This window comes from Pseudorca crassidens, chromosome 10, assembly GCF_039906515.1.
Source record: "Pseudorca crassidens isolate mPseCra1 chromosome 10, mPseCra1.hap1, whole genome shotgun sequence".
In the NCBI taxonomy this organism is placed as follows: domain Eukaryota; kingdom Metazoa; phylum Chordata; class Mammalia; order Artiodactyla; family Delphinidae; genus Pseudorca; species Pseudorca crassidens.
This window is the reverse complement of record NC_090305.1, coordinates 30,253,285-30,267,649: the sequence shown is the minus strand read 5'-3', so window position 1 is coordinate 30,267,649 and position 14,365 is coordinate 30,253,285. Positions and strand designations below refer to the sequence as shown.

General features: G+C 42.6%; 1 protein-coding gene across 2 annotated transcripts; it reads right to left on the bottom strand.

Annotated features, from left to right (window-relative positions):
* Positions 1–1,846: 1,846 nt before the first annotated feature.
* Positions 1,847–11,608, bottom strand: ENPP5 (ectonucleotide pyrophosphatase/phosphodiesterase family member 5). 2 transcript variants are annotated; one of them, XM_067752771.1, is made up of 4 exons: positions 11,474–11,608; positions 7,946–8,809; positions 6,277–6,453; positions 1,847–3,118 (listed from the first exon to the last, which is right to left on the bottom strand). In XM_067752771.1, the coding sequence occupies exons 2-4, from the start codon at positions 8,772–8,774 to the stop codon at positions 2,691–2,693; spliced, it is 1,434 nt and encodes a 477-aa protein (XP_067608872.1). In that variant the 5' UTR covers positions 8,775–8,809; positions 11,474–11,608; the 3' UTR covers positions 1,847–2,690. The 2 variants fall into 2 exon arrangements, with proteins under 2 accessions (XP_067608872.1, XP_067608873.1); XM_067752772.1 differs by lacking the exon at positions 11,474–11,608 and adding an exon at positions 11,329–11,467.
* Positions 11,609–14,365: the final 2,757 nt, after the last annotated feature.

Below are 14,365 nucleotides of genomic sequence, written 5' to 3'. Positions count from 1 at the left end.
CAGAGGATTTAGCGCAAACATGTCAGTGTTGTGAGGGGGGGATTCCATTCCTGGGACCTTTTAAAAGTTCTTACTTACAGTTAGGAAGATTAGCTGGTCTACATGTTATTTCTATATGCTCATTTGTGTTGACTGCATACAAAGTTTGACCACAGAGACATGCAGATAAAACCAAAACAACAACGAAACTATCGAAAAATGATGAGTGACTAGATATTTCCCCAGCAAAGTTTAAAATTTTATTTTCCTTCAGGTAAACTCTCCTGCTGATATTTACAGGAAAATAAGTATCTGCAGATAAAGGAAACCATTCAATAATCAAATCTTCATATCAGAATTTTCATGATTTCATCAGTGTTACAGAATCTACTCTCTTCTTACTACTAAGGTAATAGCACCCTCTAAAATGAATTTAATGCAACAATTAGTTTAAATACACAGAGAGCACTTGAATAATAATGCTTTTAAATAGACCAGTTTCATCTTTCAGTCATTAGATTGGCATCTCAATAACGCAGATAAGTTCATCGCTACAAAGCAAGCCAATACGAGTGGTCACATGTTGTAAAATGTCTAATCCGGAGTTCAGACCTCTTGAGGAGTCTGCTATCTACCATCCCACTTCTCAGCTTTTTCATCTATAGTACATTTCCAGCGATTCCATTCTATCCCATTTAGAGGTTGTATTGGTGACATGAGAATTAAGTGCTAACACTGTTTACTGGTATCATCATTTAAAAATAATTCATTCGGGCTTCCCTGGTGGCGCAGTGGTTGAGAGTCCGCCTGCCGATGCAGAGGACACGGGTTCGTGCCCAGGTCCGGGAAGATCCCACATGCCGCGGAGCGGCTGGGCCCGTGAGCCATGGCCGCTGAGCCTGCGCGTCCAGAGCCTGTGCTCCGCAGCGGGAGAGGCCACAGCAGTGAGAGGCCCGCGTACCACAAAAAAAAAAAAAATAAAAAAAAAATAATTCATTCACCTGATTTTAGGAAGCACTTCAATTATATTTTTCACTATGCCACTTTTGTTCTTTACATCTAGTTTATCCTTTCTGGAATACATTTACCACTTTACCTACTTTTAGCGAGTTGGTGCATAAATATACACAAAATCACAGTATTTTCTGTGGGCCACGTGTCTATAAACTGGTTTCTATTTTCTTCAAGGAAAGCTATTCTTTCCAGGGCCTTCTCTTGCCTCTAAGAAGCCATAGGTAACACTACCCTCTCCCTAACCAGCCTACTTAAGAGATCTAAGGCACATCTTTCCATGGAAGGGAATGGGAAGCTGAGATGAACAGGCAGGTGAAAAAACCTACCCAGGAGGTAAAGTCTATTTGTGAACCTGGATTCATCTTTGAGTCCACTGAGCATTTGGTGAGTGGATATTCAGATATTTCAGGAAACAAGGCTATAACCTCAGCTCCTCTTGTTTCAATTACCTGTTACCTCTAGGAGCTTCACTATTTTTTGCCACCAGGCACCCTTTAGCATTGTCCTGGGTACACTGCAAACAATGGCCCTGCCTAATTTTTTTCCCCAAGTTTCTATTTTTTTTTCCCCCAAGCTCCACACAGTTCTTTTCAAGGATTGCGTGGCCTACATTTTCCCTAATGTAGTTTATGCTCTCTTGCAATTCCAGACCTTCACATGCTGAAATCTAAAAGATGCTTGTGCTCTGTCACTACAGATTACCAGAAAGAAAACATTGTTTTATCTCATCTGATTTTGTAATGCGATTAATAGTGATTTCGTTTTCAAGGAAGCAAATAATTACAGAGCAAGAGAAAATATTGCTGAGATGGTGCCTGATGCCTTCTAGTCAGACCAGTGCTAGACTCGAGAGGAAAGAAATGTATATTCATGGTGTCTTATTATTTTTTTTTCAAGCCTACAGAGTAGAGGTCTCATGGTGTCTTACTGTTAAAATCAGAGTAAAATGACTAATCAGGAAACAGCAATAATGAATTTCATGATGGAAACAACATACCTGGAATGAATCCGTCAGTATTTGGATCTCTTTTTGGGGGGAAAAAGTAAATGAAAACCCATGTCCATTGCAAAGAAATATGACAAGGAGTGCCCACAGATGCACCCTGCTGTTGGGAATGCATCTCTTCAAAATTCAGTGTTCAAAGGTCATCACATTTCATTTTCAACAGTTTTCACTTTCTTCATGCTCTCCCAATTTAAGAAGATAGATAGATTGCTACAGTATTCAGGAATTATTAGAAATTTCGTTCCGTTTGAACAAGGAATAACAGGTATTCTGGGACATGGGTGCAAAAGTTGTCTTTTTCAACCGAGTTATCAGACGTAATTGTCAATAAAGTGCATTTCACATAAATGTACCCATTAGGAGACTAATTTAAAGTGCAATATGTAAGGTACTTCAAATAGTGCAAAGTTGTTAAATATATACATTGTATGTGCCAAGTCCAAATAAAGCAGGATCTTACCTACCAGAAGCCAGAGAGGACAATGGAAACATACTTCCCCATCTTTCATCCTTTGCAGGTATGTGTATTTTGGTCCATGTGCATGAGTGTGTGTGTGTGTGTGTGTGTAGGACTGCCTCTGCATATGTATGTAACTGCTTAATGGTCTGTGCAAATGTTTGTAGCTGGTTTCCTAGAATTTGAAACCTTTAAACACTGACATAACTATGCAATCTCCACATCAAAGGAGCATTAGGCTTGTAATAATGGTTGAGATATTTCAGCCTGAAAATCTGGTAAGGCAGGTATTTGACTGCGAATTAAATGTTTAATGAAAATTATTAAAAACACAATAACTATAATGCTACCGAGAGAGACCCCTATGAAATAAGCATATGGTTCCTCTTGTTCATTTTCTCTTGGTTTGACACTACCATGGAGGAGAGGAGGGCTCTGTGTATAAGGACTTGCTCTTGGAGTTGGTGAACTGAGCAGATCCTGGACGTTCCTGAGTGATCCGTTGTGTGGCACCGCAGTGATATTGAGGAGGTGGCAGAGCAGGGGGTACAGATCTGTTGAGTTCATGGCCTCTTTTGTGAAATTCTTTCGGAAGGCAGGACCGTGGGCTAAAAACATGGGATGCATTTCTGCTAATGCATTATCATAACCGTGGTTGCCTACTGTGAAGATAAAATGCATGAACAAGTTAGCCAACCATATGGTATTAAAATGGAAATAATTGTATCATCAAATTGTGAACTTAAATTTTATCTAATTTGACTTTTTTTTTTTTTTCCTTTGTGGTACGCGGGCCTCTCACTGTTGTGGCCTCTCCCATTTTGGAGCACAGGCTCCGGACACGCAGGCTCAGTGGCCATGGCTCACCGGCCCAGCCACTCCGCGGCATGCGGGATCCTCCTGGACCGGGGCACGAACCCGTGTCCCCTGCATCGGCAGGCGGACTCTCAACCACTGCGCCACTAGGGAAGCCCGCCATGGTTCTTTTGAGTTTATTATTCAAGTGAAAATAACGCTGGATTTATGAATCACTAGGAATCATCTGACGGGACTGTGCTATTCTAGTTAATTAATCGATAGTAACCTTGGGAAATGTGCCATTATATAATTTGTAATTGATTGGATGACTGCTGTGCTCGTGTCTATGAAAAGTTGGATCTAGACTCTAATCATGGAGGCAAAGATAAATCATATCACACTTCTTACTAGAAAATCAGATTTGAAGTGAACTCATTATGACTTAGAAAACTTTTCCCATGAAGAGGGACTTTGTTTCATAATGGTAGCCCCTACAATAAATGCTTGATCCAGTAGACAGTATTTAGATTCTGTCTATTATTAATAATGGATGCCTAAGGGCAGAGGTTCTCAAACTTGAATCTCAAACTTGAGACCCCGGGGTAGGGGGATGGGTGCAGGTAAAAACACAGATTGCTGGGCTCTACCCTCACAGTTTCTAGTTCAGTAGATCTGGTTGGGCCCAAGAATCTGCATTTCTAACAAGTTCCCAGGTGATTTGGGTGCTGCTGGTCCAGGGAACACACTTTGAGAACCACTGCTTTTGGACATTAGGGCTGAATTCTCTTATAGAACTCAGGCTGAGGACTGTAGTAGCCAGTACTTAATTATTTGTTGAATAGACAATTATGCTGAACATGATGTAACAGAAATAGGAGCACTATTAAGGTTTTCTGCTCAAAATAGGTGTGACTCATCTAGTATGTGTAGTTCACCAAACCAAAATTTCAAGAGAGCCACTTACATTTATGTTAATTGTAAATTGTCATTCAATCTCCTCAGAGACAGCAGTTCTTTTTTGAGCAACCCCTCCAACATAAGAGCTACCTGCACAATACATGAAACCCTGAACATATAAAGGTGGCAACTATTCTCCTGGCCAAGGAAATTACTTGTAAAAGCCTTCTTAAAACAGCTCTCCTGGCCTGATCAAATATTGTTTTACAGATTATTATCTATATGTAAAACCTGTTTTCAGGACCAGAACCCATGTACCTGTATACATCTGCCAATATGCCTTACATATGCTCTACAAATGCCATGGCCAGGCAACTGCTTTTCTCTTTATCAATAAACATGATGGGGACCCAATTCTAGCTAAAGGGACATTTTGTTCATCTTTTATATGTATCAAGGACCAGTGCCTAAAAGAACATTTCTAGATAGTGTTGACACCATGTGCTTGCTTCAACATTCAAGTAACAGAATGGAAACAACTCCCAGTGAATTGATTGGTAGTGTGTGTTAATATCTCCATCAGCTGAGAAAGTGGAACACATCCAAGAGAGAGAATTTCAGATGGGGGCTAGTTACGAAAGTGCTGAAGCTCAGAAGCAAACATGGGATGGCAAGGTTACCCAGTGAGTAGAACAGTGGGAACCTCCCATGGCCCCCATGCTGGAGGGACAGAAGGAAGAGGTAGTGTCCCCAGAACCCCAAAGCCAGGACTACCCAGTAGGCACTGAGGCCATAGAGCAGGAAGTCGTCCAGAGCTGGGATCACAGAGGACATGAAGTCACTGTTAGAGACACAGCCTGGGGCAGAGAGAGTGGGGGAAAAATACCCTGGCTTTCTCCCAAACTCCAGCCTTCCACACTCCTGCAAAGGTCCTCTATTGACCAAACTGAACCAGAAACCAGTTAGCAAAGGAGCCTGGGAAATTTAGTCTGTAGGGATCTGTCACTGCTGACAGAAAGCAGAGCAGGGTAAGGGCGGGGAGTTTGAGAGCAAATATGCAAATAACAGGCAAAATAAAAATCCTGTGGATGACTTTTCCATTTGACTAACTTGTTAAAAGCTACATGAGAAGGGGAAACTACACTTAAGGATAGCAGGGGGGGCTTCCCTGGTGGCGCAGTGGTTGAGAGTCCGCCTGCCGATGCAGGGGACACGGGTTCGTGCCCAGGTCCGGGAAGATCCCACATGCCGCGGAGCGGCTGGGCCCGTGAGCCATGGCCGCTGAGCCTGCGCGTCCGGAGCCTGTGCTCCACAGCGGGAGAGGCGACAACAGTGAGAGGCCCGCGTACCGCAAAAAAAAAAAAAAAGGATAGCAGGGGGACCTCCATGGTGGTCCAGTGGTTAAGACTCTGTGCTTCCAGTGCAGGGGGCGTGGGTTCGATCCCTGGGTGGGGAGCTAAGATCCCACAAGCTGCATGGTGTGGCCAAAAATAAATTAAAAAAAAAAAAGGATAGCAGGAAGCTCTTTATTTTGCATGCTTTAATTTTAAATAGGATTTACATTATATTCTAAATTTATTCAATGGAAATATCTACAAAATTATACCACTAGATATTCATTAGGAAAATATATCTTGATATATTTTTATCCATGCCAATATGCACTTATTTTTAGAAATGTTTCCAAGGTGTAAAGCAAAGCTGGCCTATATTTGGTAGAGCCAGAAGCGCAAAAGAAACTAGAAAGCTAGCAACTGAAAAGAAAAACAGAGATTAAACTCTTTTGAAATCAGAGTATAAAACAGATGCAGAAAATGATTCAATTTATAAAATTCAGTTAGGTCTTCCTCCGGAACATAATGGTTATAATAAGCAGTACAGGGCACTGTGCTTTTCTTTGGTCTGAAGACTTCAAGAGAAGTAAATGTTCCACTTTTAGGAGGTTACCTCATTTTAAAGCCCCAATAAATCTTTATTGGGATCTTTATTTAGCTATTAATGTGTGACACTAGCTAGTTACTCAATCGATAAACAGACTGTTGAATACGGCAGAAACAACTCCCACTTAGCCTCCACTTTAGCAGACAACGATGCAGAATGGGGAGAAATACTATAACATACTCACACAGAAAGTCATCTGACTTATTCCGTAAAATATACCACCCTTCGTCAGCCACTGCGAGAATTGGCTGAATTCGACTGTTGTGTTTGTAATGCCATCTATCTGGAATCTCTTCTGTTTTGTAAACAGTCAGATTAGGATGAGCATGAGCTAGTGCTTCATAGACTTCATCAAATCTGCCTAAAAGAGAAGGATGAGGAGAGGCAGTCAGAACAAGACACTCACTGCTACAGCCAAAGAAACAACCATGGCAACACAGGTCAATCAACGCAGACATCCTACTGACGTAGACAGCCAGCAAGTTCAAGGTAATGAAGGCTCACCAGACACTTTAGAACTCCCATCCCCTTTGAGGAAATCATCTTGTGGGGGAAACTGAGAAATAATCTTCTCTTAAAGTAAATTCACCTTAAGAGAAGACATTTTATAGAACCAGAAATCTCTAATCCCTAAAGATTAAATACACACACACACACACACACACACACACACACACACACACACAGGTACTAAGTGGTGGCACAAAGTAAAATGTCAAGGGCACTGCAATATCTAAACAAAATCAAAGAGCTAAGTTCTGGTAGTTCTGAGTACAGAAATAGAGAATCTCAAGACAAGAAAATTCGGTAAGTGGAGGGTGAGGGTTGGTCAAACGTTCTTTGAAACCCTGGAGGCGTTGCAGAAGTACTCCCTGTAACTTCAAACGCAGTACACCTGGGCAATATCTTTCATCCTTTTCTTGTTTTTCAAATCCATTTGTTGGGGCTTCCTCCCTGCCAACAAGGGAACACCATACCAACTTGATCAGGGGAACTGAAGGGTTAATGCGATTTTCTTAACCACGGAAGATTGCTATTTTGTATTGAATTGGTAGAAATGTTTGTGTGCCGCTGCACGTGCCTATTTTAACATTCCCTGTTTCCTATGATCCTCTTAATTCCCCTGCGAGGGATCTAACTCTCATTTGTGAGCTCTTCCGCTTTTCAAGATCTGTTTTCTCATTGGATACCTAGACTAACCCCAGGAGGCGATAAAACAAACGTCAGGAGTTGCAAGTCTGAGTCTTGCTCTGCACTTACCTTTTGACCTGGGGATGTTAAACCTTTTGAGCTTGTTCACCTATCTTTAAAACAGAAATAACGAGAGACAGAGCTGGTATGAGGCTTCCAGGAGAGGTTTGTAAAAAGTTTGAGGTACTGTTACTACTTCCCCTGTTTACAGATGAGAGAACTAAATCTCAGGACGACCGAAACTCTCTCCTTCCTATACCCCACTGCTTCCCTATTAAGCAGGTCCTGACTAAGGATCCACTGAAGGCTTTAGGGCTTCCGTAAAATCACTGTTAACTGCAGGCACAGTTTGTATTTATCTTCCCATCTCAATTTCTCTGAGAATGGAGGCCGTAGCTTTCACCATATCCACTGACTCCAAAATGGTTAAACGCGACTACCATAAATACGCAGAGAGTATCAGTTTTAATATTCTAGGAAAAAGTGAAAAATCAGACTCTGAGAAAAGAGAGTTTGTCTTTTCAGAGACTAAGGATTAAATCCCAGAATATTACCATGACAAAGGCAAGCACACTTGAAAGACACAGAAACAAAAATCCCCCACTCAATCGCACTGGGCACACGCAGACCAGGCCCCAGACCCCCAGTCAGTTCAGACTTACCTTCTTTGGGCAAGATGGCTGCCACCGGCGACTTGTCAATCAGGGTATAGTGGTCTTTATCCAGATACTGGTCAAGCTCTATGATCCTTTCCTCAGAACACTGCGTCATTCCGTGATCACTTGTGATGATTAGGTTCAGAACGTTCCACAACTTTGCCTTTTTCAGCATTCGTATGAGATACCCTAACCTCTGGTCAATATCTGAAATGACAGGCCCCATGAGTGGGCTGTCTGGTCCCAAAAGGTCGCCCATGTCATCAGGTTCTTCCCAATAGAGAAGACCAAGATTGATGGGCTCTTTCGATGTAAACCATTCAATAATTTTGGCAACTCTCTCTTCAAATGAAACGGACTCATTGTAAGGCATATAGTAAGTAGGAAAGCTTTTATGTATTTTGACATCTGTTCCGGGCCACATGGCTGCACCACTCGTGTGTCCCGCCCTCTGATTTGTGATCCATATCGGCGTCGCTTCTTCCCAAAACTCAGAATCATAAATGTTCATATTATCCAAGGAGAAAGATTTGTTCAGAACAGGATCAAACATGTCATTGGCCACAATGCCATGATTCTCGGCAAAGAGGCCAGTTACCAAAGTATAATGGTTAGGGTAGGTCTTTGTAATAAAAATATTAGTAACTTGCTTCACGTGGACACCATATTCTTTAACATGATGAAAATGGGGTGTTGGAACTCTGTATAAGTAATCCCAACGGAATCCATCAAATGAAACTAGTAGAACCTTTGGCTGGTCTGGTTGGAGAGAAAATGTAATTGAAAGTGTCAATGCAGCAAGTATGAAGGACACCCAGAGAAGTTTTGAAGTCATTTTCAAAGTACTTGATCAGTTCAGTGTAAGACAATCTGTTTAAGAAACATATAGAAGTTAATGGCAATCATTTTGTTTTGTTTACTTCACCCAAAATGGAGAGGGACAGTGCTGAGTGATCCCTGTTACATCGTAAATCACAGCCTGGAAGGATTACGCTGCAGAACTTCATCTTAAAACAAGAGACCTGGGGCTCCCTGTGTAAATAAAGCTAAAACTTATATTTGCATTTTAGAAACTGTTTTAGTTTCCAAGAATTTATTGAAACACTCCTCAAAGAAATTATGTAAATAAGCTCCTCAAATATCATTTTAAAAGATGATATAATTTACATACAACGTTTCAGAAACATTTTCAGGTTGACTCAGACTTCTGACTCCTGGTCAGAAACATTTATATAGTCGAATACCTGTGGACATATTTATCATTATGGTTAGATGGGCTATAGGGACCTAGCAACAAGCAACTTTGCACTAGCAAATACAAAATAATACTTTTTAAAAGTACATGTGTACACCTCTGTTTTTCAAAGGCAAGGCCTTGTGTCTGGTCCATCATGGTAAGAGAAGTGAGAGATGTCATGAGAGAAAGGAGAAAATAGATTAACTTGGTATCCTGAAGTGACAAAATTTGTGACATTCAAATATATTTGTGAAATGTAATTTGCATTCATGTATTGTCAATCAAAGCATAGCCTTCTTTAAACAAAACAATTAGATTATGAACTAAGTATAAACTGAAACATAATTCTAAAACTTGATGTTGACCTTCCTAATCTTAAAATTCATCAGCATTTAATCTTATCAGTGATGTGTGTAGAAAGGCACTTCCCAGGATTAAATTATCTCTTGGGATCAAGGTTGTTGTTATTTGTCGTTGGGAATCCGCCTGTATTTCTAAAAAGCTTTTATTCTATTCAAGAGAGCTAATAAGAGATAATATGAAAAAACAATACATAGGTAAATTTGGTCAGTTCCCATTGGGTTTGCAAATCCAGTAAGGATCTTTTGTTCTCTCCCTCTGCTGTCCATTCTTGCATGAAGGTATTTATAAGCCCACCGAAACCTGGATCTAACCGTATTTTATGTCAAGAAATCTCTTGAGAGACTTCCCTGGTGGCGCCGTGGTTAAGAATCCGCCTGCCAATGCAGGGGACACGGGTTCGATCCCTGGTCCGGGAAGATCCCACATGCCACAGAGCAGCTAAGCCCGTGCGCCACAACTACTGAGCCTCTAGAGCCCGTGAGCCACAACTACTGAAGCCCGCATGCCTAGAGCCCGTGCTCCGCAACAAGAGAAGCCACTGCAATGAGAAGCCTGTGCACAGCAACAAAGAGTAGCCCCCACTCGCCGCAACTCCAGAAAGCCCACGCACAGCAACGAAGACTCAACGCGGCCCCCAAAATAAATAAATAAATAGATAAATAAATAAATTGATATTAAAAAAAGCAATCGAATTCAGCTTTGGACATCTTCCTAATTTGAATATGCTGAAGACATACTTAAACCTCAAAATTAGACCCTGTCTTGCCCTTGCTGTAAGTGCAGGTAAATAAAAACTGCTTGGCGTGCTTGCTTTGCTGTCAGGGGCAAGAATTCTGTTTTGTTTTTTAATTGATTTCAGCATACCTACAACTGAAATTGTTGCTTAAACTGAAACTGTTTTAGGTATTGGTCTCCAGACAATGGTTCAAAAATTAAATTTAAAAACTATTTCTCAAACAGCAATAAACTTTCCAAACCTGGAAGGAATGTGAATAATCAGTTCCCATAAGGAACTGCAAGTATACTTATTAACATTTCTGGCTAAGATTGGTGATCCTTTCCTCTCTCTCTCCTTCACCTTCCTAACACAAGGAAGGATACTATGAACCAAATGCAATTTAAGGCTAAAAAAGAATCAACTATATGAAACATCTGATTTTCCTCTATTTTAATAAATTAATTCAGCAACTGTGGTAAGCAGGAAAGAACTGCTTTCCTGGGACAAATGAAAATAAACAAAGGCTAAGTGTTGCCTCAAGCTTAGGAATGTTTGGTAAGACAACATCATCACATCGATGACATAAAGCAACAAACTGGGAAGTGGGGGTAGGGATGAAAGGAGATCTGATTTTTTCTCCACGCACAAAATGCTGCACTGCGCTGTGGAATCCCTAGTTCTGGGCCCAGATTTCACTGAGCTGCATTCCAGTTCCTCCTCCCCTCCAACCCTTCCCCCACAGACAGCCTTGGAAATCTGGAGGGACGGGGCGCCAAGAAGCGAGAGGAAGGACACTGAAGGAGGAGTAGGTGTGTGTAGAGCGAATACACATCAAGAGGAGGGTGATGCATCGCCCCATCTTCTTCACCGGGATTCCATCCTAGCTCCTGGAAGGATCTCGAGGTAGGGTACGTTTCCAATTCGCAAACCTCCCGCCCACCAAGGCTGGCAGATGCCCTAACGTGCTCTGGGTATGTGTGCAGTGGAAATGGGTGGGAGGGTAGTTTGGGGAGCCCGCAGGAGGCGGGTGGGTCCCCGGCAGGCCAGCCTCCCACACTCCCGGACTCTTACCCTCGCGGCGATCCGCTCAGTCCACATCTGCTTGGGGCAATGGGAGGGAGGGCCTGGAGGGGGCTCCCTCCCGCACACCGGGGGCAATAGCGGGGAGGCGGCGGCAGCAAGGGGCACCCCCCCCCCCGAACCTGCAGTCCCTCACCTTTAAGCCACCTCAGCGCAGAGCACCTGACCAGCACCGCAGGCCCGACGTAGGCCCCGCCTCTTGGCTCCCATTGGCTACAGTGGGACGGTTCCTGCCGGGGTTGCTGAGCAAAAGCCGGGCTCCTGGGATCGCTGTCCCGCCTGTCAATCAGCGCGAGCGGGGCGGGCGCTGTGGGGTTCGGAGGGTGGATAGGGCGGGAGCCGGAGGAGCTCGGGGAGGCGTGGACCCGGCCGGGAGGCCCGAGGGCGGGGAGGCGAAGGCGCCGGGCGCTCGCTAAGGCCTTCTCTGCCGGGTCACGAAACCTTTATGCGCTGTGCCTGTTCTAGACGGGCAGTTGTGCCTGTAGTCAGTGAGGCAGAGAGATCATAGTGCGCTATCCCATTTTTTTGTTTTGTTTTCTTACCACAAATGGGTGGCACCATACCCTGGACTTTACTCCGAGGAACACCTGAGCACCCTAGGATATCGATACGACGATGCAAAATCTAATTTAAAAGGATTTAATTTAGTGAGCTCTGCAGCCCCAATGTTTATTGTCCAGGTTTTGGCAATGTCAGGTCTCTGAGGGATCTGCAATAGTGTGGCAACTAAGAATGCACATATTACACCAAGCCGGGTTCCCAATCGGGCTAATTTACACAGGGTGAGAGACTGGACAACATGGGTGCCTCCAGGGCCACACTCTGCTCCCAGCTTTGTTTCCAAATATGCAATAAAGCTAAGAACGTAAGGTCTGATGCCTCTTTCAGGAAGTCTTCTTTGGCCTTGTTTCTTCTGCTCCCTTACCACAGTGGATTAATTTTTCAGGTGTTTTTGTAATCAGTGGTATTTTTAGGTCAGAGGGAGTGCAGGCATGTGCACAGTTTGCCAGTTTGGTCCCAACTATATTTATCATAAATTGTAGCAGTGACTTTGAGCTCCTCTGAATTTGTCCATCTACAGAATTCCCAGGCCTAATTCTGACCACCATGCAATGGGCAATAATATCTGCTTGGTTGTCACAACTTAAGCTTCAACAACTTAAGTCGTTAAAATAGAGAGCAAAGCCAGTAGCTCTGGGTCCGCTCCAGGGCTCCCATCCCCTGTCTGGTATACGGGGACCGTAAGATGAATGACAGCCCTGCTGATATTTAATTAAATGAGGCAAACATTTCGGTCCTTGTTTTTTCTCTTTCTCTCAACTTCTCATGGAGGGACAGTCCCTGCCCCAATGGCTTCCTTCCAAATGCATCATACCATCCCCAGGGGTGTCTGGGCACTCTTCCATGGCCTTTTATTTGTAGTGACTTGAGTTTATGGTTTTCCACGTGTGGGATGGGGATTAAGAGGGAAGCTGGTGTCTCTGTTTACCCAGACCCAGTGACAATGAAGTTGTACAGGTTGTTCCAAGTCCCCAGAGCCCTGTCCTTGGAAATTGCCTCAACTCGGAATGGGGTGGCCCAGGATTATGTCTTTGTCCCCCTAGAATAGGCCCCCCTGTGTTCTCCCAAAACAGAGAACAGCATATGCTGATTAGAGAGCAGAGTAGTGAAAACAGGCCTGTCTCGCTGGGCATTGTTGGACTCTGTTCAGATGACACTGCCTGACTCTGCAAACTTTTTGTGGAAGACATGATTGTATTCATGACCCACCCCTGTGAAACAGGCATGGTGCAGCTGTTAACCACAGTGCACAGCACGGAAAACGAGGCATGAGGGGGCCAGCGAGTGCCAGAGACACTGCCCAGATCCCCATATAATGACATCTAGTGTCAGCTGGCAGGCTTGTTATATAACTTATGTCTCTAATGGTAAAAACAATCTGGCTTACATAGTACAGCTACAGGAATGATTGTAAAAACATGGAATTCCTGCTTCCACATCTGTACCAGCCCTTCTGTCCTCCCTGTTACCTTGATTTCTGTCCAAATGCAATCACTACTCAGCCAGTTATGGTCGCCTAAGCCACAACCTGTTAACTGTAGCTATTCCTTTGTTTTATATTATTGAATTAATATATGTAATCATTGAGCTAGTAATATTTTTCTGAATAATGGTGTAACAGAAGAATCAACTTCTTTCATGGGTTTTGGGCTGGAGATGGGGGTCCCTCTGCCTGCCTAATAGGGGTTGGAGAGCTGAATTATTTTCTTCCTCAGGAGCTGGAAGAGGTTTGTGGTAAAACTGGAATAGGATCTTTTTTTTTTTAATGAAATAGCCAAGACTGGCTCTGCCACAGATGTTTTGTTTTCAAAACTAGTCTATACCATGTGGTAGGGAAAATGAGCAAATTATTTCACAGTTTTAAAAATCTTTAAGGTTGTAATATACTCCACCACAACTAAAATAAACAAAGTCTATCTCTTAATCCTTTATAGAACATTCTGCAAAATATGGGTCTCACATATTGAACATCCATAGATTAGGAACTATCAGGATTCTCGTTCTGGACAGACCTTAATTCTTTTTTTTTTTTTGATTGATGTATAGTTGACTGACAATGTTTCAGGTGTACAGCAAAGTGATTCAGTCATATATATATATATATATATATATATGTATATATAAATATTCCTTTTCAGATTCTTGTCCATTATAGGTTATTACAAGATATTGAATGTAGTTCCTTGTGCTATACAGTAGGTCCTTGTTGTTTATCTATTTTATATATAATAATGTGTATCTGTTAATCCCAAATTTCTAATTTATCCCTTCCCCTCCCCCCCCCAGGACTGACCTTAATTCTTGATAAATAGTAGGTCTCCACTAATTTGGACTCATTAGCAGAAGTTCAACCCAATGAGTGAAAAGTTAAATTACAGATTATTCAAAGATTTAGTCCAAGTAATTTTATGCCTGTTAGTAATTTAGGCCGCTAATGATATATTTGTACTAATTAGAACTATATTTT